This window comes from Pectinophora gossypiella, chromosome Z (assembly GCF_024362695.1).
Source record: "Pectinophora gossypiella chromosome Z, ilPecGoss1.1, whole genome shotgun sequence".
In the NCBI taxonomy this organism is placed as follows: domain Eukaryota; kingdom Metazoa; phylum Arthropoda; class Insecta; order Lepidoptera; family Gelechiidae; genus Pectinophora; species Pectinophora gossypiella.
The window spans coordinates 4511640-4538660 of record NC_065433.1 but is presented as its reverse complement, the minus strand read 5'-3'; the positions used below and the strand labels follow the sequence as shown (position 1 = coordinate 4538660).

Here is a 27021-nt window from a genome sequence, read left to right as displayed (position 1 = left end):
AATAATAGATTTCAATTTAGATAAAAAATATATAAGTACCTACTTAAATCAATAAAAATACACTCACCTGCAGGAAGCTGGCCTTTGCTTTCAATAACTTTTTCAGATGCTAATATAGTGTGCAAAGACTTCTCTATCTCATCTATCGGTTTAGATATTTCTTTTACTACCTGAGCTACTGGTACATTTTCCATTGATCGTATGCTGTCTTGAATCGAATGAATTTCTTTGTCAACTTCCATGATGAGTGATATTTCCTCACTATCAACGATAACTTTTTCAGCTTCTACTTGCTGAATTTCTTTGTGAATTTCAGTCATTGTTTGCACGAGAGATTCTGTGGACGGAATATCGACTGAAATTGAGTCTTCTTCTACTCCAGACAAAATTTGCTCTTGGACACTGTTAAGTTGACTGTGTAAAGCTTGCAGTGGTTCCAACATTTCGATTAATACTGCTTTCAGATTACTGTCTTCTATCTTTTCTTCAGTACTGAGTGATTTAGATTTGCTTTCTAATATAGTCTCTTGTAAAACATCGGAACATTCCGACAAACATTTTAATATTATTAACGTCTTGCCCGTTCCTATAGCATCTTTGTAGTTTTCGTGTTTTTGAATACAAGTTAAAACAATATCTAACACTTGTTTTGATTGTTCGTCTAATGATTCCATATTGCTCTTTTCTTCGACAAACCATGTTAACTCCTCCATTTTTCCTTCTAGAATATTTTCGTCTACTTTTGAAGTTGTAGACATGGAGGAATCTGTAATTTCTTCAATAATCGCAGTTTCAGCATATTTAATACATGGTTTGGCGGCTTCCACAACATCGTCAAACTTTTTCGCTATTTCAGCAATGAGAGGCGATATTTTGCCTTCTGGGATTTGTTTTAATGCTTTCTTTGTATTTTCAAGTTTTTTCACGGGTGTTTTAATGAGGATCTCTGATTGAGATTGCACAATCTTAATCAAGGATTGTTGCACATTTTTTAAACAGTCATCGGCGTGAATAAGGAAAGTTGTTAAGTATGAGTCTATATCTTCAGATAGTTGAAGTTCAGTCCGCTTCTGCTTAAATTCATTAATGGTAGTCTGAAGTGAAGTAAATTCTTGTAATATTCTAATTATTTTCTTGTGACTGAGCTGTTTAGTCATCAAGCATCTCAGTATGGTGAATTCGTTTTTGCAAATCTTGAAGAAATCTTCGATAGCCATTAAATCTGCAATTGGTGTATCTTGTGTCGAGTCTTGGACAACATTAACAGCATTTTCTACAATGTCGTCCATTTGCAACAGTGACTCTGACTCTAATTCCATCGCTATCTGAGGGGATGTGCAAGACGTTACATCAGAAGCTCGCGAGAGATCAACGAATTCGTATTGCTCTAACACGGCAATGTTACTCTCAATCTCATCTATAGCTTGTATTAGTTGAGCTTCTTGCGACAATTGCTCTGGTGTATGCGAAGTAAACTGAATAATTTCTTCTTGCACAGTTAGAATATTTTGATATAACTCTTCAGTAATAACCTTAACATTTTCAATCTTAATGCCTTTGGAAACATCGGTAGCGTCAAGAAGATTGTTGATAGTTTCTTCTAACATAAGAACCTCTTGCTTAACAGGTACTTCTTCTGACACCAATTTAGTAGTTTTAATAACATCTTTCATATTTTCACATACTTCACGTAAAGTTTCCACTTTGTTTGATATCTCTATTGTCTTTTCTGCAGTTTCCATTGCTGGGAAAACAGCGTGAATGCACTTATCTAATTGTTCCTTAAATTCAATTACGTTGTGCAACACGGAATGTATCTTTTCCGCCGGCATTTCTAGAATATGTTCGAAAATTGGAATGTTACTCATATCTAGGACAGATAAGCTTTGCTGGAGTTCTTGCATAGGCTCCGCAATAGCCGTCAATTTGGAAGTATTAATCAAATTGTTCAACTCATTTGAACTTTCCATCACAACTGGATGAAGAATCTCTTCGATACCAGCATGAAGCTCACCCAAACCCAACGCAATAGATTTTAAACTGGAATAGTCGCTGACTTCAGAAAGGGAATCTAGTGCGTCGATTATTTCAGGTGTTTGCAATACTGTTATGTGCTCTTTTAAAGATTGTAGCGCTTGAGCTGTGGCAGATGCTTCGAGGTCTTGACTTAGCGATTCTAACGCCTGTTCAGCCACTGTCTCCTCAGCGGTTGGTAATATTAAACGATCGGACGGAATCGTATCAGCTGTGGTTTTAATGCCAGATATATCTTCCAAAGTCGACATATCGTCGACCGCTTCTACTCCAGCTTGTTCTTGAATCATTACAATACAGCTCTGGAGATTTTGTACAGCACTGGCTATATTAACACTCACGTCGTATGTTGAGATATCTTCGCCGTATTGTGAAATAACTTCTTGCTGAAGAACTTCTAGTGTTGTATGTAACTCATGGAGAGGTTCAGCAATAGTTGATATAACTTCAGTACTTTCCTTAATGCTTTCAATGTTTTCTACGATCATTTGATTTAATACTACAATGTTTTGATTCAGCTCACAAATAGGGGTAGCTAGTGTTTTTGCGAAAGAAACTTCTGACAATTCTGACACATGTTCTTCTTGCTGGATGTCGCTTGGTCTCGCTGAAGCCACACTACGTTTAAGTTCCTCTAATACCGGGCAAATAGTTTCCAAAACAGGCGTTAGAGCTGCTTTTAACTCCTTAGTTGTTTCTATCGACTTCACATTGCTTATAGCTGCTATGGTATGATCGATATGTTCAATTAAAACATTTGCTTTCGCTCCGTCATATTGTTGAGATGAAATATCTTGAATATGTTCTGAATCAACTTGGATACTGATTTCATCAGCATGGTTTAGAGCTTCTTGTATACCAACTAGTACATCAGTTATGTTGCTGAGTATAGAACAGTTCAGCTCAGGCTCAAATATATTTTTCACAAAATATTCTTGGATTATAGTTAGCGTATTGCTAAAGCTTGCCAAGGACAATATAACATCTGCATCTATGTTCTTTATAGAACTGTTAAGTCTATTGACGGCATCACATATTTCCATAAGAGTAAAATATTTCTTAGCATCATTAGTCTCTATAACGTTCTCAAGAACTTTAGTCAAATTCTTATGGAATACGTCCACATGTGTTTTCACTTCTGGTATCACTTCTAATCTCGGTAAATTATTTTCTAATGCTATGAGTATCTGAGCCATCTTTTGAAGAACTTCCAATTTATTGTCACTTTGCAAAACATCGAATGTTCCAATGTTTCTTTCTACTGTATCAATATGTAAGGATATCTCACTCAAGTTATGCTTGATAGAAGCTAAAGCCTGTCTTAAAACAGTTCTGTCTTCCTCAGTTTTTGTTTCTACGGTTAGCTGCTCAAATGAATTTCTAAGCTTGAGCACAGAATCCATAACAGTTTCTATGATTTCGGTATTATATTTATGCAAGGATGTGGTTGATTCTCGAACTGATAGATTTTCGATTTGTTCTAATGCAGCTTGGAGATCCTGAATTGAGGCAGACATATCGGTAAGAATGACGTCACTGTGTTTCACCTTAGCCACATCTACCATCTTACCGCTATCTGCACTTTCAGCTATACATAGTAAGGAGTTCAATGGACTTCTGAGTTCATATACTGCTTTCTGCGTATCTCTCAGGTGTTTTGTTTCAAACGATGTTTCTTCAGGTTTTATTTCACTAGCTTCACTCAACAAGTTCTTTGTTTTAACTGTATCAGCTGAGTACTTTATAACTTTTGTGACTTCTTCTGCAAGTGCTTCAATTTCATTGAGTGTTCTTTCTTCTGTTAATAAATATTCCTTGCTCGTGACTGAACTAAGTTCAGACATAAGATTTTGCACGTCATTTCCACAGGTCTCGATAAATGCAACACAGGTTCTTTTCACAAGTGTTCTATTATCACTTTCTACGTCAATGCACTTTTCGATTATCGTTAAAGATTGCTGGAGAGATTTCAGAGGTTGAGGTAGGCTGTTGAATAATGTGCTACTAACTTCTTTAGAATCTGAAATAGATTCTTTAGCTACATCCACAATACTGTGAATTTCAGACAGAGGACTTATCAAACTACTTATGATTTCTAGACTTCTTGATGCAGTAGCGGCAGATGACATGAGTTCAGACTTTAAAATTATATCTCTTTCTATAATTTGAACGTCATTAATAACTTTGGATAGTGTTGAACTAACGTTGATCATTTTAGTTTTAAATTCTTCATTACTCATCGGGAGTTTGACTGATTTGACAGGTTTAACAGGTTCCATTACCTCAGGTTCTGGTTTTTTTCTGGGTTCATCTCTAGATTTACTCAAAGATTTTTCACTGCCAGAACTAGAGCGTCTTGATCCACGACTACTGCGGCGTTCACGTTTTGGTTTAACAACCGGAGATATTTCAGGTTCAGCAGCGTAATTTTGAGCTTCGTCTTTGGTGACTATTGTCTTCGTTACATCTGATGATTCTTTAGCTTCTTCATCAGATGGTTTAAACGACTTAGATTTTACCTTGGCTGAACTTCGAGCACTTGCAAAACTTTCCGATATTTGAGTATCGTCATCTCTCTTCTCTTCAGAAAATGACTGTTCGCGCGACAAGCTAAAGAAATCCTCCCCGCTCTTTACGGAATCCGACTTCTTACGTCCAAATCTCTTTGGTATATCCACTTTCTCGTCAGTGAGAAGAGCCATTGTTTTTTCTAAGTAATCTTCACCTCCGATGTCTGTGTCCAAAGACAACTGTGGAGGGCCATTTTCGTCTGCGATGGAAATGTCTTCTATATCAGCTTCGGTTCTTAAATCTTCTTCTGGCGAGACAAAGTATTCCGGAGAAACATCGATAATTATAGCTTCCATCAACAAGTTTCCAGAAGTAGATGTTTCCTTCACGAACCTCAATGGAGGTAATTCAACTACGTTATGTTCTGTGACATTTTCAGAGAGTTGGTCGGCATACATTTCAACGATCTGTAATGCTTCTTCTTCCGTTAAATCTGGAGTTTCGTACAGAGAAACAGATACTTCTTTGCCATCGAAAGAAAACGAAATTTCTCCTTTGTCATCCAATGTAATATCACCGACTGGCGTGTCGTACATTTGTGACGTTCTTTCTTCGTGAATAGTACTGAGAGACAGATTTCTTTGTAACGCTTGATCTTCAACCTTCTTTTTCTTAGCTTTCATGGAATCATCAAATCCAAGTAAAGATGCGGAGCTGGCTGCTATGCCCATACAGTTACGGGCTTCACATGTGTATGTCCCAAGGCAGCAGGTACCGTCTTGGCCTGAGATTATTCGGTGGATATCACCAGGTTTAAGTTCTTCGCCGTCTTTGTACCACTTTAGAACTGGTTGTGGTACTCCTATGACTTTGCATTCGAGATTAACTGCACCCTCGTCGGATAGAATTGCTTGTAGATTTTCGAGGAAGCGTGGCTTTTTATAGTGTCGGGGTATCATGAGCTTAAGAAAGCAAGAGGTGACGCTGTGACCGAAGTCGTTCATGGCGACGCACTTCCACTCGGCCTGGTCGATGAACTCAAGGTTCTGGATGTCGAGGAAGAACAGCCCTTTATCCTCCTTGCCGAGGTGGCAGCGGGTGGACTCGTCAACAGGCTGGTCGTCGCGGTACCACAACACGGACGGTTCCGGGGGGATTTGTACTGCAACAGTAAAAAAAACAAATTATTATACGCGTATCCCTATGAAAAAGATTCATCTATTTCTTAACCAGTCACCAGAGCCAACTTAACCTTTAAAATATAGTTTTCGCTTAGCCCAGAAAATATCCCAGATTTTTAAGAAATTCACGACCCAGACCTCTAATTTTTGTTATAATTAGCATAAAGCTCAATACTTCCTAACAACGAATATCTTTTTTATGACAATACCTTTGATAGTGAAACGGAATGGTTCGTCGATCTTGGCTTCGACGCTCTTGAGGCCCTGCAGGAACTTCGGAGCCTGATTCTTGGAGAACAGTTGTAGTTTCTCTTCTTCATTGAGTTGGTTCTGGATGTCTTCTACCGTGAGCTCTGCTGAGCTGCTCGCTTGCCCCATGCAATTACGCGCTATGCAGCAGTATGATCCTATAACCAGATAAAAAACAATTAAACATACTGATATTGTAAACACTGTAGACGCTGTTCCGTGGACGTAAATGAAGAGATAGTGCTGTATTCCCACAACAGGTACTTTTGAAGGACTGTTTTATAGTTTAGTTGAAGTATACAAGAATATGAACGTATACTTACTAAGATGGATAAACTGTATATAAATATGGATGGATGAACCGTATGGTAAAAGGTGTGTTGCAATCTCTATATATTAGTGCAGCTGAACGGGCTTTATGTTTTTATTTCGCTCCCAGTCCAGAAACCCAAATGATAATTTCGATTCTTGCAAATGCGGAACCAAATGTTACGCTCAAATAGGTTTTCAGCGCGTTACGGTATTTTTTTCTAAAACTTATATGTTATTGTTATTTTTAAATCTCTCTTGTTTTTTTAACTCTCTGCGGAGCATCACGGAATGGGGGCATATCGGTGTGATGTTATTTAATTGTTTCTTTCTTATTTTTCTCACTTTCTTTAAAAACTCACCAAGAGAGTTGGTGCCGGTGAGCTGGTAGACGTCTCCGGGCTTGAGTTCTTGACCGTCCTTGAACCAGCTGAGCACGGGGGTGGGGAACCCGACTACTTTGCACTCGAAGGAGACGAGCCCCTCCTCAGTCAGAACTGCTTGCAGATTTTCCATGAATCGCGGCTTGCGGTAGTTCTTTGGGACTGCCGAAAAGTACAATAAAATAATAACAATTTTATTTTATTTTTAATATATTTTTTAGTAAATGTGCTTAGGTCACAATATCGCCTGTTAACCAGTGACGATGTGGCGTAATATGGGACACACTCAAAAATAATGTAGCTTTCCATTGGTGAAATAGTTTAATAAATCAGGGGGATTAAAAAAGCCACATCGAAGCAATTCATCTTAAAAAGTAATATTGCAATTTGACATTTGTTTGCATTGCGCACTTACTTTTATATGCGCAAATGTCAAAATTCCTTTTTAACCCCTCTGTTATGTACTTACTTCATTAAATATTATTACTTATAACAAAACATAGCATCAAAAAAATGGAACCACTTTCAAACTTTGAATTTGGAACATTAACATTTAATAACCGACTGTATAACGACATTTATTTTGTACTCGTCTTACTCGCATTTTTTTTTATTCGGTCGGGGTAATATCAGCGACGACATGATATATGTTTTTTTTTTTTTAAATAAATCGGGTGCCATTATTTAGTGACTCTTACCTTCCATACTGACATAAGTGGTGGATATGCCGACCCTACCGCCTTGGCTGGTAGCCACGCACTTCCACTCGCCCTCATCACACCACTCTGCTGACGGTATCTCCACCAGATATCCACCCACACCATCTTCTAGTATGTGATACCTGACGGCCAAGAAAGCATCAAATTACGAAAAATCGTTCTTTCCGTTTTTTTTTAATCTTTTCTCGTGCAGGTCGTGAGTCGAGTGTGCGAGCTCATGTACTCTGGCTTCAGGGTAACCAGAATATTGAGCCGCTAAAGGCCACTGACATAGTTCATAATTTAATATCAAATTTCAGATGTATGCGTCACACGCATACGATATGTGCAATATCAGCGCACTAGAAAACAGATTCTTACTTGAAATATTTATTAGAAATTGAAAACTTTGATATGACGTTGTGGAAAATGTACTTATATTTATTGATTGACGAGTGAGGTAACAGGCAGAATAATTCAAATAGTGTTTCTATTTTTGCACAATTGCACAATGACCACAAGAAATCGTGTAAAATATCTTACTATAGCCACACTTATGTACTTTTTCTCTAATGAGGTTTAAAACTGCATATTTCTCCCATCCGGCGTAGTTAGTGTTCCTAAAGTTATGACAGTTCCCCGTTCATATTTGAGTAGACAAACATATTGTTTTTTTCTGTGGCATATGCGCAAGCGCGGAAAGCCAAAACCTAAGAAAAAAAAATATTGCTTTGGTTATATTTTTACAGTAAGTAAGTATAACCCTTTGCGCAGCGTTTAATTGCAAATTCACCTTACTGAAGAGAGTTACTGTGTGTACAGTTTAGACACACTGCCACACTAACTAGGACCCACGCCTCCGCTAATCGGTTCTCGGCATAAATTACTGATGAATACCTTTCTCCCGGCTCGAGTTTCCCTTCCTTGTTGTACCAGACTACGCTGCGCGGCCACGGTGGAACGACCAGCTGACAGCCAAGAGCCAGTGGTTCACAGATCCTCACTGCTTGCGGCTCCAACTCTTTGGTGAAGATCGGCGGCGGCTCGGGAGTCACGCTGGATTGGACGGAAAATAAAATTGTTAGTTCTATAAGAATCTCGCAGTGAACATATCAGGTACATATACAGGGTATTAGTGACATCGTAACGAAAACTTTGAGGGATGATTCAGGCCTTGATTCTGAGTTGATATCAAGTGGAATTTTCCGTCGCAAAAGTTTCGAACAGAAAATAATTAAAAAAAACACTAATTTTTTTATGAATTGAACCACTGCCCTATTTTTCGCTTCTTCTTCTATCGTAAGGGTTGTGAAATAGATTACCAACCCCATCAACCCTGGTGTCAGGGTTATTATTGAGTCGCCATAGGCCCCAGACATGGCTCATGTACCGATTACTCACTTACATCAGTAAGTAGTAACCGGGACCAAACGGGGCTTAGCGTGCCTTCTGAAACACGGATCATCTTACTTTTGGACAATCAGGTAAACAGCCTGTAATGTACTAACCAAAGTAGGGATCACAAAGTGATTTTTGTTATTTGTCCACACCGGGATTCGAAGCTGGGACCTCCGGATCGTGAGCACAACGCTCAACCACTGGACCACGGAGGCCGTTATTTTTGTATTTTTCCCTAAAAAAGTAGCATGGAGAATGCTGCACCGACAAGAGCGTGGCTCTTAAAATAGTGAAGAGGCTTTGTTCTAGACTTCTAGACTGCTGTTCTTAGAAATATTGCTCTTGTTATTTATTTTATTACCTGGAAGGTTTAGCAGATCCCTCCCGGCTGCCGCGACCGACGACATGCACCTTGGATGAGGAGTAGGCTCGGCCCATGCAGTTGACAGCTTCGCAGGTGTAAGTGCCCAGCGAAGTGGGGTCCTCGGCGTTAGCTGTCAACGCGAAAACGTCGCCAGCCTTGATTTCACGACTATCCTGCAATGAAAGAGGAAAGGTATATTATGACATTGTTTATGGACACGGCAAGTTCAAATCTAACGAATAGTCATATCATAGATGTAAATAGCATGTTCACCGGGATTCGAACCCGGGACCTCCGGATCGTGAGACCAACGCTCAACCACTAAACTACAGAGGCCGTAACTTAACTAGTACATGTCAAATGACGGCCTTATCGTTTACAGCGATTTCTTTCAGGCAACCATAATGTGGGGAACATATTATTGTCGTCGTTGCCAATTTAAAATCTATTATGTACAATCGGGTCAATTTTACAGAAATTAAAAAATACTTCATGATTTTTTTTTTAATAAATATTATCATGATCATTATAACGTCCCACTGCTGGGGCACGGGCCTTCCCTATGGATAGATAGGGAGATCGGCCCTTAGACCATCACGCGGGCCCAGTGCCAGGGACCAACGGCTTAACGTGACTTCCAAAGCACGGAGGAGCTCGATATGATTTTTTTTTGTGGTCACCCATTCTATGACCGGCCTTTGCGAAAGTTGCTTAACTTCAACAATCGTAGACCGAGCGCGTTTACCGCTACGCCACCGAGCTCCTCCAACCTTTATTAAATATATCTATTAAAAGATAATTGATATTTACGTACATAAGAACTTGTACTGAATGTTTTAGGAGCAAAATACTATTCGATCCTGACAAAAAAGAAATTAGGTGAGGGTGACACAAGGGCGTTCAAAGATGGCGACTATGTACGTTACCTTGAACCAGCGCAATACTGGGGTGGGCACGCCGACCACCTTGCATTCGAGCGAGACTGTGCCCTGCTCTGTGAGTAACGCCCGGAGCTCCTCCACGAACTCTGGACGCTTGTACGCCTTCGGCACTGGAATCACAGTATAGCCAAATATAATGAAGGACTTTCCAGGCTAAGTTCCCCCAAAAAAATATAGATGGCGTTGTCCAGATTTAACGTGATGATTACCTAGGTTTTCTCATTGATCGGGTACATAATTAATCAAAAATATAATGTAATGGGTACCTATATTGCTTCTCTTTATTATGATCAGAATAATTATGTGTAGAAGATGTATTGTGCCGGTGCGTAATAACAAGGGTCGTTATTGTGCACCTACTGAATGTAATAGTTAATGACTGTGTCAGCTGGGGCTAGTGGACTGTATGTGTAGATGGTGAGGTTGAGCTGCTTTCACTGCACTAATTAAAACACTCGGAGACTTGAATAAACACTTTTATTTCGCGTAAATTATGCGAGCAACAATGGAGCTTACAACGATGATGGACGAAATGTAACAGGAAGTGACGTCAGACTAACAAACTATATTTTTTATTTTTAAATTGTGTTGGTGTTGCCAACATGTTGCGGCCTCACAAAAGAACTAAGTGCCATTAAGATATAGCTAAGTCTATCACAAAGAACTTAGGTTGAAAATATCTAAATTTGACCTATCACAAATACACTTCTAAGTCATAAAAAACATTTAAGTTAAAACCTAAGTTACCTAACATGCGTAAGGCTACAAATTATGTGCTAAAGGGAAACACACAAGTACTAATGTATGCATAAAAATAAGTTACAAGTAATAACGAAGTTAAGCCTTATTTTAAATCAATAATTATAAATTGGAACACACCTTAAAACTAAGTTCGTAAGTATGTGGTTTATATAAAGCTTAAACATCAAATAAAAGAGTTTTACTTATAATTAAGTTTTGGTAAGTATACATTTTACACAACGAAAAGAAATACACATAAAATCTTGGCATATCAAACCAAATAAAGAGTACACATAGAGTATATGTATTGCCCCTAGTACAAAAGGTAAATAAAGTAAATTGTAAATCTGTAAACTGTAAGTAATCTTATAACACTATTAGTCATCTATGGGCAAGACACACACTTTCACAATGGAGCGCACATGAGTATGACCATTGGAAGTCTTGACTTCTACAGCGCGCACGTGGCCGTCATGACCAGGTACAAGTTTTACAACTCTAGCCATTTTCCACTCCATGGTGGGAACATTATCCTCCTTCAAAATAACAAGAGACCCTAATTTTATATTAGGAGAAATATCTAACCACTTAGGTCTATTTTGCAAGAGATTAAGGTAATCCTTGTGCCACATTTTCCAAAAAGATTGTTTTACATGAGTACATAGTTGCCAAAATTTTAATCTATTTTGAGGTACATTCGATACATCCTTTTCTGGGTACATAGTTAATGCATTACCAATTATAAAGTGGCCAGGAGTAAGATAACTGTAATCGTTAACATCGCTACTGGATAAAGGGACAAGAGGCCTCGAATTTAAGATACATTCAATTTCTACTAGAATAGTATTGATCTGTTCATATGTTAATAAATGACCTTGTACTACTCTCTTAAGGTGGTACTTTGTACTTTTAACGGCAGCCTCCCAGAGGCCACCAAAGGTAGGTGAGTAGCTAGGAATAAAATGAAAATCGATTCCATGTTGAGCTGAATAATCATGCACTTTCCCTTGGTGGTCCCGAGAGGACTGCAAGGCATACAGTTCAGTTAACTGGCTCTGTGCCCCCTTGAAGGTGCTGGCGTTGTCGGAGTATATTTCACTGGGCAGTCCCCTTCTAGAAACGAATCGTCTTAGACATGCTAGGTAGGTATCAGTTGTGAGGTCGGACGCTAGCTCTAAATGAACTGCCTTAGTGGCGAAACAAACGTAAACACAAATATACCCCTTGCCCGTGACCGACCGTCTCACACGTGAAAGTTTGACATCTATAGGCCCAGCGAAATCTACTCCAACCTTCTCGAAAGGGCGACTTGTAGCAGTTACCCTTCCGGCCGGCAGGGAGCCCATCAACTGCTTCGAAGCTGTAGCCTTTTGTCTGAAACATACAATGCATTTATGCGTTATACTTTTTACAAACATTAAGCCATTTGTTATCCAAAATTTTTGGTTTAAATTAGTCAATAAAAGTTTAGGCCCTGCATGGAGCAGCCTTTCATGCTCACTTATAACAATGCACTTGGTAACATGCGAATTTTTAGGTAGAATAGCCTGATGTTTTTGCAGGTATGGTATATTAGAATGATGTAGCCTACCACCTACGCGCAAAATGCCCATGTTATCAATGAATGGATGTAAGCTGTGCAAGGGACCTTTAACAGGTTTATTATTATTAATACATGACATTTCCTCACTGAAATGAACTTCTTGTTCATGTCTGACAAGCAACATTAGAGCAGAATTTAATTCTGTGCTAGAAAGGAACTTGCGTGTGACTTTGTGAGATTTTAAATTATTAATAAATCTCATAACGTAAGCCATTATACGAACCATTTTAGAAATACTAGAATGTTTGTGAAGCTGTTGAAAAACAGTATTAGTAACGACCCCTGTAGAGACTGCCTGACTGATGGAGAATGCTGGACCAACTTTCGTCTCTGGAATGTCTGAAGGTAAGCTGAAACCGACATCAAAACAAAAACCAGGATCATGCAACATAGTCGGCCCACACCACCACATAGCGCAGTCAGCAAGTTCTTGTGGACGTACTCCTCTGCTTATGTAGTCAGCCGGGTTGTCTTTCGTGTTGACGTAAAGCCAACGACAATCAGCTGTATTGTTAGTAGTAACCATGCGAGTACGATTTGCGAGTCTGTAAATAAGTAAACATTGCTTATTTTGATTTTTAAATTCAGCGTAGCCCGCACCTTGGAAATAAGCATGGAGAGAAGCAGCGCGGCATTCAGCTCTAAACGCGGGACTGTCATACCCTTGTTCTGCAGGGGATTGATACGAGACTTGGAGCAAAGTAAACGTACATCTACGTCGCCTGATGGATGGGTAACACGTAAGTAGACACAGCAGCCATACGCCGTCGTGCTGGAAGCATCTGAAAAACCTATAAGTTCCACAATGTCGTCATCTGATACAGAGATGTTTCTGTTAATAAAAATTGGTTTCATCTCGGCAAGACTGGAAGAAAACTCGAGCCATTCTTTCCTAATGTCGTCATCAGGCGTGGAATCCCAGTCTGTCTTGGAAGACCATAATTTCTGCATGATAGCTTTGGCCTGTACCACAACAGGACTAACAAAACCTAGTGGGTCGTAAAACTTTCCTATGTAGGACAAGATATCTCTTTTAGTGATCTTATCGCTATGAAAGGGCTCTGGACAAGTAATTTTGAATTGGTCATTTTTGACGACTAATTGCAAACCTAACGCCTTCAAACTACAGTCGTCTTGTTCGAGGTCAAGGACGTCAAAGTGTTGTTCAGTCATAGGAATGTCATCGATCACTCTACTGTCATTGGATGACCACTTATGGGTCTGGAAGCTGCCGAGCTGTAATAGCTGACGGAGTTGTGACTTGGCTTCTAGAATGGTGTTTAAGTCATTGTGTGAGTATAGTACGTCATCTACGTAAGTGGAGTTACTGATTATGAATGATGCCAGTGGCAGGTCGCATTCATGTCGCAGTGCGAGCTCCTTGAGACATCGTGTCGCGAGATAACTCGAACTCTTCAGGCCGTAAGTCACAGTGGTCAGTCTTATGCACTTGATGGTCTCGTCTGGGTGGTCGCGCCATAGGATGTTCTGTAATGAAGTATGGTCAGAGACTAGATTCACATTTCGAAACATTTGTTTTATGTCGGTAGTGAAGGTGAAAGTACCAAATCGAAAGGAGAGTAAAATATCAAAAAGATCCCTTTGAACTGTCGGCCCATTTAAAAGTAAATCGTTGAGCGAGACTTTCAAACTAGTCTTCATAGACCCATCAAAGACTGTGCGCAGCTTAGTAGTTTTGCTATCAGGTTTAAGTACTGCGTGGTGCGGCAAAAAATATGTTGCTTCCTTATTTAATTGCATCGTTTCTATATCAACATAGTGGCCATGATTAAGATTCAAGTATTCATGTATGAATTTTTGATATTCAGAGAAAAGATCTGGGTTTTTATGTAACTTCTTTTCCAAATTGAGAAACCGCTTGTATGCAAAATGGAAAGAGTCCCCTAAAGCGTCATTAATTTCTTCTAGAGGCAGTTTAAGTGGCAGTGCAACTACAAAACGATTCTCTTTCAACTGTACAGTGTCTTTAAATATAGATTCGCAGAGCTCATGCTCTGAAGATGTTTCAATAAAAGTTTCAGGAACACTTTCAGTTTTCCATAACTTATTTAAGTTACTAGAGATTTCGTCGTTGCACTGTAAACATTGTAAACTAACTTTACCAGCAGAATTAGACGAAGGTAGCTGGGGTAAATTGCCTCCAACTATGTAGCCCAGGTGTGTGTTGATTAGACGTAGCTGATGGACGGTGGCAGAGGATGCATGCTGCGGACGCTCACGCGGTGGCGCCAACTGGAAGCTCGGAGGCTCCGGCGACTCCGACGTCGGCAGCAGGACCTGAAATACCACATCCGCGCCCATTAGCAAGTCAATTTCACTGGGAATGTTAAATGTTTCGTCTGCTAGTCGTATATGTTTCGGCAAATGTAGGCTTGAGAGATCGAATCTATTTTGAGGCAGTTGACAAGTTATACGCTCCACAACATGGCAGGTAGTCGAAACCTTGAAGGGGCTTGTCACTGAATAAATATCCACAGGTAAGCAGCGTTTGACATTTGCCTTTGTATTGGTGATGCCTATTACGTTGACATTATTATCTGTGGGCTTCAAGTCAAGCAGCTGTACGGCTTTATCCGTTATGAAAGACAGCTGGGACCCACTGTCAAGTAGGGCCTTGAGGTAAATTGGAGTGCCATCTCGAGCGAAGACTTTCACCTTTGCTGTTGGCAAAAGAACATCATTATAGTTATTCGCTGCCAAAGAGGCAGGTGATGCAACGACTGGTGTGGTATCACTATTGTGTAAGTCGGTGTTGACATGTAGCAGAGTGTGATGTGCCATTTTGCACTCTGTGCACCGGAAGTGGTACCTACACTTTCTTGTGTGTGCACTTAGACAGATGTTACACAGGCTCTTCTCTTTAACAAACTGAACTCTTTTCTTTGCAGGTAATAATTTGAAACCGGGACATAAATATAATTTGTGATTCAACTTACAGTATAGACAAGCTGGTGGTTGAGCCGTAGCATTGGTAACTACTGCTCTGCCTGCTGGACCTCGATACTGCTCCCTTGGATCTCTGGGCTGCTGCAGCCGCTGCTGGCCAATACCTGGTTCAGCATTCTCCATCGCCAGGGCCCTCTTGGTCAGGAAGGCAAGGAAGTCGTCCATTGTTGGATCTTGCTGGGTGTCCCTCTCAAGCTGGTACGCTCGGCTCGTGAACAAATCTAGTTTGCGGGATAGAACACACAACAATATAGCATCCCAATATTGCGTATTTGGCTCTAAGTTGGATAATGCAGCAAGTTCCTGTCTAACTGTAGCAACAAATTCCCTAAGATTGCTTGCTGTTGATTTTGTTACAGGTTTCATATCAAGGATGGTGGTAATATGTTCGTTTACAATTCTAAACTTATTGTTATACCTATTGTCCAATAGAGTAATGGCCTTATTGTAACTATCTGCCGTCAGTGGTAAGTTTTTTATTAGGTCTAGCGCCTCATCTTTCAAATAAGATCGTAAATAGTATAGCTTTTGAACAAAATCAATAGATTTGTTACTATCAATCAATGAATTAAATAAGTTGATGAAAGGCGTGTAATCCGTAAACTTTCCACTGAAAACAGGCACATCAATTGCTGGTAATTTTAATTTACATGATGGGGACGAAGCTTGCTGGTTGGAATCGCGCTCACGACGACTAATCTCATTGTTTATTATAGTGAGAATGCTATAGTACTTATTTTCGACCTCTGTTATGTCGCTTTCGAGGTTAGCATTTTTATCTAACGACAACATTTTTATGTTTGAAGTTTCATATTCTGAAAATGCTTGCATTAGCTTTTGTTTTCTGGCAAGCAGTGTTTCAGTTTGCGCGGAAGAAACATTTTCCTGAGTCGACACAGAGTTGTAAATACGTGTAATTGTACCTTTGAGATATCCTCGCGTGGCAACCAGCTCGCTAGTCGTCGTCATCTTGCACAAACTTAGCACCAATCACTTACTATGTAATTAATTAACTAAATAATGTTATTTTCACTGTTTGTTATAATGTAAACAAACGAAAATTGCAATAAAACTCGTCGGCGTCGGCGGTAAAAACTCGCTGTGAGATTTCTGCGCGCTCGCTGGTTGAATGAACTACTCATACGACGCGCGCAGGCTCGGCCGATTCTGGGAAATAAACCTGCGAATGGGGAAGAGTGAAGCGGACGCGTTGATCGTGATTGGACGCTGTCAAATGTAAAGCGCCAATCAGGGACGCCGATTGCTAGGCAAGCTCGTGAAGTATTTTCCCCGGTGGCCTCGTGTGACGACCCCGTCGTCGTTCCCTCCAAATTTCTTCCTTTGCGCGCGCGACGTTGCCGTTCCGTGCTTGCGCCCCAAGAGAAAATGGCGGCGTAATTGAAATCAATGCCGACCAAAATGGAAATCCTTGATTTCTTCTTATGATCGTCTTCTTGCGTGGCGGGAAGGCGTTGTACCAATAAAGATGGTATATATTGCGTCGCGCTGCGAAGTGTCGTCGCTCTGCTCCAAATCGTGATGCTTGTAGCGCAAAATTTCCGAAGCGTTACTTCTCCAAATCATAGGTTTTCGTCGCGCAGAACAAAACCATGGCTCGATGGACCATGTCAGCTGGGGCTAGTGGACTGTATGTGTAGATGGTGAGGTTGAGCTGCTTTCACTGCACTAATTAAAACACTCGGAGACTTGAATAAGCACTTTTATTTCGCGTAAATTATGCGAGCAACAATGGAGCTTACAACGATGATGGACGAAATGTAACAGGAAGTGACGTCAGACTAACAAACTATATTTTTTATTTTTAAATTGTGTTGGTGTTGCCAACAGACTGATGTAATAAATCATCGATCGATTGATTGATAGGTTGATTGATAGATTGATCGAAAGCTTGATTGATAGATTGATTGATAGATTGATTGATAGAATGATTGATAGATTGATTTGTAGATTGATTGATAGATTGATTGGTAGATTGATTGATTGATAGATTGATTGATAGATAGATAGATTGATTGATAGATTGATTGATAGATTGATTGATAGATTGATTGATAGATTGATTGATAGATTGATTGATAGATTGATTGATAGATTGATTGATAGATTGATTGATAGATTGATTGATAGATTGATTGATAGATTGATTGATAGATTGATTGATAGATTGATTGATAGATTGATTGATAGATTGATTGATAGATTGATTGATAGATTGATTGATAGATTGATTGATAGATTGATTGATAGATTGATTGATAGATTGATTGATAGATTGATTGATAGATTGATAGATTGATTGATAGATTGATTGATTGATAGATTGATTGATAGATTGATTGATTGATAGATTGATTGATAGATTGATTGATAGATTGATTGATAGATTGATTGATAGATTGATTGATAGATTGATTGATAGATTGATTGATAGATTGATTGATAGATTGATTGATAGATTGATTGATAGACTGATTGATTTAATATTGATTGATTGAAATGTTTCACTAACCAAGGACATTGAGGTGGGCTGAGCAGGAGGCGCGTCCACCAGCGTTCTCGGCCGTGCAAGTCCACCTGCCGGCGTCGTCGACGCTCACTGCCGACACATCAGCGCACCAGAAGTGGCCGTCGCGCACCAGCGATATCCGCTCCGCTTCCATCAAGCGCCGCTCGTTGCGGTACCATGTCACCTGGAAACAACACAACATAAACTCATGACTATATCCCAATTAGGTCGTCAAAGGTACATCCAACGCAAGATGAACCAAGTACCCACGCCTCACCGAGCTTTCTGTTGGACCAACGTGATAAGTGAGCTGTGTTAGCGGAAACTGGGGGGTTAAAATGGCCACGTCGAAGCGATTCATCTAAGAAAGCAATATTGCTATTTGACATTTCGTGGCTAACTTTGTTAACAGACGTATCTGTATTTTTTTGCTAAAGTGATTTGTGTCTTATTGACGATAGCAAAAGGTGCAAATCAGTTTCGCCAGAAAGTTGTAGATACGCCAGTTTGCGACGTTAGCGACGATTTGTTTGCATTGCGCACTTACTTTTATATGCGCAAATGTCAAATTGCAACATTGCTTTCTTAGATGAATTACTTTGATGTGGCCATTTTAACCCCCCTGCACTTAAGATCCAAAACGTCATATGCTCATCAAACATAAAATAAAAAAAAAACGTTTATTTCATCAACTTAGGGTTGTATAAACCCTTATGATGGGTTCTGTGCCTAGTACACTTCAAGACCCCGATCACGACCCCGCCGGCGTGGTATATAAATGCTCTATTGAATATGCACCCTTATAATCGTGTTATCGTGGGCAACACCACTAGTGGTCATAGACCTTTTTACTTTTTACTTATATAGACGTTTGTGCTCTCTGCCCGTTCTCTCTTGCTTTTTACCTGTCAGACGTAATGGCCGTACTTTTTACCTTTATAAGTTAATCCTATTGAATCTCACTGACTGTATATTTATCATCATATCCTAAAGTGATAATAAATGTTATTTGTGGCTCACAAGAATATTGTTTTGATAATTCCGGTCAACCACCATTGGCTTTTGTCGAAAAGCCTTTTCATGCTCTCATTCAGCGCTTATCGCAATCGGCCCTCTAAGGTGGAATAAGTTGTTGTTTCAATTACAATCCCTCTCAGCACGCTTGAAGCGAAATCGCTCAGTCCTGTCGTCTTAAATTTTTGTACCGGATGACAGTCCTCTATAGAGTGCTCCTTATATGTCTGGCGAAGTAGTTAATGCCATATCAAATCTACAATAAAGTCTGATAAAACAAACAATGACCATGTAAAGTTGACGTCCGTCTATCGGAAGGATTGGCTGGAATTCGCAAAGGACCGGGAAAAGGGAATACATATAGGATAATTATATAAATAAAAGATAGGCTAAATAAGATAAAAAGGCTTCGACCAATAGACGCAAAAAAATATATCTACACAGATAAATGTTGTACGGCTATTGGTTGAAGCCTTCGATATAATTCGCTGTGCCGCGGCGTGAGGTTAGATAAGGAAAAAGAAAAGAAAAAAAGAAATAAAAGAAGAGAAATAGATAACCTCTCTTATCTCTGTATAACAAAGGAATAAAATGTGTCCAAACTTAAAACAAAACAAATACCAATACAATAAAACAAAAACCTACTTAGGTACTGATATTGAAAAAAAATTTCGTTTTAAAATTCGCAACTTTTGCTGGTCACACCGATTTCTCTGCCTCATGAAAAACATAAATGCTAACATTGTCAGAGTCGGCGTACAAAATAGATTACTTACACAATAGTTCGCAACTGTACGATGTTATTTTGAATGGATTATCGCATCGAATTTAATGTCTAAATGGTTATTTGGGGCGAATGACGCAGACCCCCGCCAGATGGAGGAACGACACGGTGCCTACAGCTGTATAGGCCTCTTACAAATGAGCAGCAATTACCGTCGATAGAGCCAACTGCAGATGACGGCATCGGTCGGGATCGTTACGTCAAATTACGCTTCTGAAATTAGTTGTACACGTTCACCCACCTTAGAACCTTGTCGTATTTATTTTGTCACTGGTTGTTTACCCGCAACTTCGTTCGCGTGAATTGCTACTATTACTTACTATTAAAGGTATAGAAGTGTCATACAAACTTTACCACCCCTCTATCCCTTTGGAGATTGAATGTCGCAAAATCCCGTCTTTGTGAGCACCTACGTCCTAAAAGAAATCCCCGTGTAAAGAGACTCTTAGCACGTGTAGTTTCTGAGATTTCGTAATGAGTGAGTGAGTCAGTCAGTAATCTTTCGCTTTTGTATATACTTATATACATTTAATAATGATAAATGTAAAGGCCTGAGATGATATACATTTATAAGATAAAACAAAATGTGTCCAAACTTAATACACCTTCGCCATTGCTCATACTCGTAAACAACACAATCGCTATAATGCTTTGTCATAAAATATATATTTGTGGGTACCAACGTGAACAGTTTCTAGAAAAACATATATCTCTCACGTTTCTTTCGTTATAAAATTGGGAGATAAAGTACCTTTTCTGATTTGTCGGTGCAGAGGTGTTTTGCCTCGAATCATCATCATTATCGCCAGCCCATTAACGTCCCCACTGCTGGGGCACGGGCCTTCCCTATGGATGGATAGGGATATGCCTCGAATAGGCCAATAATATTCTGCATCATCGTGATCTTTAATTTAAGAGCCACGCTCAAAAAAAAACAAATAAATCAAAAAATAAATAAACAATAAAATAAATTAAATAAATAAAAAAACGTAAAATAAATAAATAAAAATAATAATAAATAAAAACACACTTTTGAAAAATATTAAATCATTTTGTGAATGTTCCTTTGACGAGAAGAGTCCATTTTAAGTGTATTCTACCAATGGCTTTGTCGTTATATTATTTTAAGTTTTATTTCTTTATTTTTCTTTTTTGCACAGAATACCGTCCTTTGTGTAGCGTAAATAAATCATGTTGTTTGCCTATAATTGGATGAGCCAGTATTTGTAAATTTATTTAAATGTATTTTTGTCTGTTGTTGCACCTAATTAATAAATAAATAATAATAATTTGGCCGAGCCTTTTCGGTTTTAAGGGAAGTCCGTCACTATTCACGTTATTCTTCACTTCAACGAGCTGGTGGTCTGTGAAGACATCGTGTTCCAACCCATTGTATAGCATTTGGGAGAGAACGAGATTGAAGCAGAAAAGTTCTAAACAAATATCGTCATAGAGTACATTGGAAACAGATACATTGTTTACAGCAGAGACGTCGTCTCAAAACACTCTCGCACATGTGTGCGTACCACAGAGTTCTAATTACGAATAGATGCCGCGGGAGCAAAGCCGGTGGGACCGAAGTATGCATCAAACGAGCATATTATATGAGGCAACGATCGTATTATAAAGCATTCTACATCATTCAATGCATTTTTGGTATAGTGCAACTACAACTAGCGCTTATGTTACTACGCAGTGTACAGCGGGTAAATCGATGTAGCGGTCCAGCCAGAAATGTCTTGGTGCAACCACTTCACACGCCGACATGAGTTAACAGGCGATATACTAACTTTTTTAATCTAGTACTGAAGGCATATCTCCCTTGTTTCTATGATCTGTGGTGCGTACTCTAAAACATAAATACTACAACGGATGCGGGATTTAAAATAGAGGAATCGTGTCATTGAGCGACGCTTCGCATTCTTAAGCCAAGGTCTGTGCTTTCGCCGGGTTTTCTGATTGACTTCAGACAGAACCATCTGTTTTAGTCTTTTTTTAACGTGACTTATAGATTTACCCGGACGGAATTTCGTCGGACAGTGGCATCGAACACGTGATAGTTTTTATATTTAGAATTGTATATGGCCTTTTTAACTCCCCTGATCGTCCCTTTAAACCAACCAGCAGCGCGAAAGACACCAACATATCTCTCGTCTTTTTCGCGCTAGGCGATTTACTATATCTCTGTCCTGCTGTCATTGTAAGTAATTGCTCGCGTCGTTACACCTACTTTGTTGCGTTAAAGTTACGGCAGTAATATGGTCTGCAGAGGGCCATTTCCTCTCTAGTTCAGCTTCATAGCTCCACAGTAATTAATTACACGAAGGCGTCATCCCGCCTTTATGACAACATACTTGCGTAAAATATCTCCGGCCAAGAATTTAATGTCATTTGCGGCAAATCTACAATAAGTTACATCAAAAAAAGAACAAAATCATCCTATGAGAATTCAATATTTCCTTTTGAGCTTCGGAACTCTACAGACAGAACGTAAAAAATAGCTCGTGCTAAGAGGGCATTTGGTGGCGAATCGAATAACCGCCGACTCAATTTTCACTAATTAGACAGTAAGTACTAAAACTTACATACGTAAACTCATCCCCGTAATCCCTAATGGGGTGGGCAGAGCCACAAGTATTCAAAAACAACGTGCATCCACTGTTGATACGATATCCTAGGATAGATATGAGCCTTTATGGTGACAAGGGATCAGCATATCGCTCAGTAACGTGTTAGTCCATCATGTAAGACACAATCTCTGTCGGATTTTACAACATGCCCGGGAAAGAAGCATCTGAACTGAACGTGTTCTAAAAACTGACGTTGTTACTATTGGCTCTCTATATAGATACCATATATTGGCGTTATCGTGGCGCCTGACGCCCATACGATTGAAGACTAAAGTAAGACCGAGGGGATGAGCTCAGACGAAAGAACGTGGGCGTCCTATTTCAAAATTCGAACATGTAAAATGATAAAATTAATATGACGGTCCGCGGTTCGAGGGGGAGTGAGGTAAACCTAGCTCAGCCGCTGGTGGGGAGCGGAGAGTTGCCGTCCTAAACTTAGTATTATTCTTTATTCTAGGCTGCTAAGCTAGTAATATCTCACCTTGCATTCAGTGGAGCTGACGATTTCTACGAGGAATCTGGTCCGCGTGCCGACCTTGACGGTGAGGTCCTGCAGACGCCGGAGGAAGGTGGGGGGGTCCTCGCCGGTGGGGGCCTCATCGGGGGATACCTCCAGGCGCACCCGCGCCGTGTCCGAACCACCGGCATTGCTCGCCTGACAACATCAACAACGAATAAAGTTTAAAGTTGACAAATCCTGAATAATTATAGTTCACTAATCTAATAATAAAAGTTGAATAATTTAAGTATTTATATTTAAGAACGTAGAGTCTAGTGACATAGTTATGTCAGGATCGATACAAATGGAATTCCATAGTCTCTGCTTACCCCGGTGGGAAACAGGCGTGAGTTTATGTATGTATGTAGGAAAGTGAGAATGCTATGTAAGGATAATGAATGGGAATTTGATTGTTTATGGTATGAAAGGAGGATGGCTAATGAATGGAACGTAAGGCAGTTTTAAAAAGTAAGAAAGGGGAGTTTTTGGTGCGATGTCGGTCGGGTGAGAGGATTTTGGTTGTGAGTAAAATAAAAAGAAGTAAGATACTTATATCCTGTGTTATTTCTATATCCCACATATATATGTCTAACCCCAACTTCCGTAAAATGACTCACGCCTGTGGACTCACAAATACATAAACTCACGCCTGTTTCCCACCGGGGTAAGCAGAGACTATGGAATTCCATTTGTATCGATGTGGAAGTCTATGTATGGTATATTCTGCAATTTTCAAGGTAGAAAGCTAAAAATAGGTATGCAGAATATTTGTAACTAACATTTTGTATGGGACTTTTCGCAGTTTCCACGTACAGACACGAGCATTAATATGTATACACTTTGGTATTGTGTCACATTAACTTTTTTGACAAATTGAACTGTAAGTCTCACTAAATGTCAAATATGTTACTGCGACAGAGTCCTAAAGTGGGTACATTATATTGCTCATGACTGTAGGAAGCTAACAACTGGTACGATTAGGGAAGGGGAACCGTGTTGCTGCGAATTGAACGTGAGGGAAGCCGCGGGCAAAAGATGGTAGTTATAATAAAGTCTGTTGTTCACCTGTAGCGTGTACACTCCACTGTCGCCGGTGCGGGCGGCGGAGATGGTCAGCCTGACACCACCCGCGTCGTCCGTCGCCGTGAAGCGGTCGTCGAGAGATGCTCCCGCGCGGCTCCTGAGACACAAACGACAGGTAAAAATCACAACTTTTATACTAACATAACATACATCCCTCATACATAATAATAATAAAACACTTTATTGCACACAAATTCACAAAACATTTACATGGTAAACTTATTCTAAGGTGGGCAAAGGCGGCCTTATCGCATCATACATCATACATCTTATCCAGGTGATTAATACAGTGTCTAGGAGGCACGATTTTTTCTAGACTATACAGAATACTGAGGGGGATGATTCAGACCATGATTCTGAGTTAATATCAAGTGGAATTTCCTTGTATTTTTTATATTAATTTCAGTTCCATACTTTTGCGACAGAAAATTCCACTTGATATCAACTCAGAATCAAGGTGTGAAGTAACCCTCAATGTTTTCTTTACGATGTCACTAACACCTGTATAAGCCAATGCGAGAGCGGCAAGGTCTACCGCACGCTCTGCAGATGTAGTCGGTGGCAGGTCCCGTGTCACTCACAGGCAGCATACACACACAAACGAAACCTTACAAATACAGATAAATAGCTACTTATTTATATTGTAAGTATATGCTTCGGTCTAAAAATGCACGGTAGTGCCTTAGCCAAGACGAGCAAAGCGAAGCCCTAATGTTTTGTAACAACTACATAATAGAACGGCAACTCTCCGCTCCCCACCAGTGACTGAGCTAGGTTTATCTCCCCCTGTATTATTTAAGTATAGCACACACAGGAAAAGTAGGTATTATAAACTTTTTTTTTACTTATTGTAGATTTGCCGCAGATGGCACTAACTACTTGGCCGGACAAATGGGGAGCGCTGAACAACAGGCCTGAGGGTGCACAGTTGGGCGCCAAGCTCGGCTCAGGGCGTCGTCTGAGAGGTATAAACCGGCCATAAAAAACGTATAAAATCGCATAAAAATAAATTGTTTAACAAGTAGCGTAGGGTTTGGATCCAATTATTTTGTTTGGCAGCTGATCAATATAACTATTGACGCGTGGACGAATACCTACTACACTACATAACATTAATATAAATAGCCTATGTCCCACTGCTGGGCACAGGCCTTACAAGAATCAACCGGAGCCAATCTATACTCAACGCTGCTCCAGTGTGAGTGGAAGACTACATACACTACCTAGCTATAAATTGAAATATGAAATGCAGGATAGAAAGATAGTAAACTGGCTTGTGCGAAAGAGATATCAAATATTGTCCTGGGGGTTTAAAGAGGACACAATATTGCAATAGGCTAGCTAGCTCCCAACTAGTCAAATCAGTTACTTTTTACTAAACGTCAAAACACGAAATTACTATGGAATTGTATGAAAAAACACTGACGTCATAGAAAAATAATAAAATGTCGGACTTATAATTACGTTTTTCTTGATTAAAATGCATAAGTAAAATAGAAAAAAGAAAACGTTTTTCGTTACTTTTAGATCTGTCTTTATTTGGAATTTAATAATTAATCTTTGACCTAGGAAAGTACCCAATTCGTCTAAGAAAGCAATATTGCAATTGACATTTGCGCATATAAAATTAAATGCAAACAAAAATGTCAAATAGCAATATTACTTTCTTAGATGAATTGCAACAATGTGGCATTTTAGACCCCCTGGTAGCTGTCAAATATTATCAAGCTATATTTAGCGAAGTAACGCTCTGTAATGTTACATTTCATTCTAAGACGGAGGAGTGAGGGGAAGCGCGCGGACTGTCTGTCTTCCCCGCACTTACACTTTAGGCAGCACACGGTAAGAATGAGATTTTTATACGGAGTGTCCAGGTTATGCTAAAGTAAGACCCAGAGAGGGTGAGGTAAATCTAGCTCGAAGCCCGATACGAATTGGTGCGACGCGGGGAATTACTGTTCTGTACCTGGGTATTACCCATTCTTTATTATACGGCTCAATTCAACGCTATTACAAACAAAAAACGCGTACTTATCACTCTTTTTCTTTTCTAATACGTAATTATTTATTTCCTAATCCAGCAAATAAGTTATTGGAAGCATTGGGGCTTTAGGGGTTTTGGGGCCTTTGGCAGATCTATAGGTACCCCTGACACCAGGGTTAGAGAGGAGGTGGACCTCACACCCCGTACTAGAGAAAAGACGATTGGAAGAGCGGATGAAATACTTGTAAAGATCGCATCCACTGTGAATACGAGTATAACTGTTATTACTCAAGGTGACAAAGTAGCATCCGGGAGTCATACAGGTGCAAGCAACAACAAGCATGGAAGACAAAGGATAGATTGTGTTACATTGAGGTCACGAGGTACTGGGATACTTGGAGTAACGTAACTAGGTCTTAGGCAAGTACCCTTTTAAACACTGCAAGCAAGGCAGCAAGGCTATATCGTCGCCTCGCCTTATAGCGAAAACTACAGTAAAACCCACGCTATAGACCTTTACGTAATTTGGTCAAAGATAAATTATGAAATTCTGATTAAGTACTAAATAAGACAGATCTAAAAGTGTCAAAAAAAGGTTTTCTTAGAAGATGATTTTAATAAAGAAAATTGTAATAATAAGTACGACGTTTTAACACGTTTTTCTATAACGTCACAGGGTGCTTTTTCATACAAATTCCATAATCATTTCGTGTTTTAACGTTTAGTAAAAAGTGACTCATTTGATTAGTGGGAAACTACTCTAACTGGCTACAAGAAGGAAGAATCTATCGTAAACGTGTTTGTTGTCAAATTACATTCAAAATAAGCATTAATTAATTTACATTATTACATGCATGCTACAATGTGGGACTTTCCAAGCTGCATTCGTCGCTATCGACTGTATAAAGTCATGAGTCTAAACGGCCTCCGTGGTCCAGTGGTTGAGCTTTGGGCTCTCGATCCGGAGGCCTCGGGTTCGAATCCCGGTGGGGACATATCACAAAAATCACTTTTTGATCCCTAGAGAATGAAAGAATAGTTCCGTAGTGTCACGAAAGAAGCGCCGCAACTTAATAGAATAAAATAATTTCTGACTGATCAAAATACAGAGAAGCAATATA

The 27021-nt window shown here is 39.6% G+C and overlaps 1 protein-coding gene across 33 annotated transcripts in view; it reads right to left on the bottom strand.

Annotated features, from left to right (window-relative positions):
• LOC126380053 (titin homolog) overlaps positions 1 to 27021 on the bottom strand; it is a 106470-nt gene that overhangs the window by 46912 nt on the left and 32537 nt on the right. For all 33 annotated transcript variants that reach the window (XM_050029189.1, XM_050029190.1, XM_050029175.1 and 30 more), the window contains exons 2-11: positions 23899 to 24013; positions 22816 to 22989; positions 17910 to 18090; positions 10054 to 10178; positions 9125 to 9300; positions 8263 to 8421; positions 7366 to 7508; positions 6647 to 6829; positions 5936 to 6133; positions 68 to 5707 (exon numbers count right to left, since the gene is read on the bottom strand). In XM_050029189.1, coding sequence (XP_049885146.1) covers positions 68 to 5707; positions 5936 to 6133; positions 6647 to 6829; positions 7366 to 7508; positions 8263 to 8421; positions 9125 to 9300; positions 10054 to 10178; positions 17910 to 18090; positions 22816 to 22989; positions 23899 to 24013 — 7094 coding nt within the window. The remainder of the gene's footprint in view (positions 1 to 67; positions 5708 to 5935; positions 6134 to 6646; positions 6830 to 7365; positions 7509 to 8262; positions 8422 to 9124; positions 9301 to 10053; positions 10179 to 17909; positions 18091 to 22815; positions 22990 to 23898; positions 24014 to 27021) is intronic.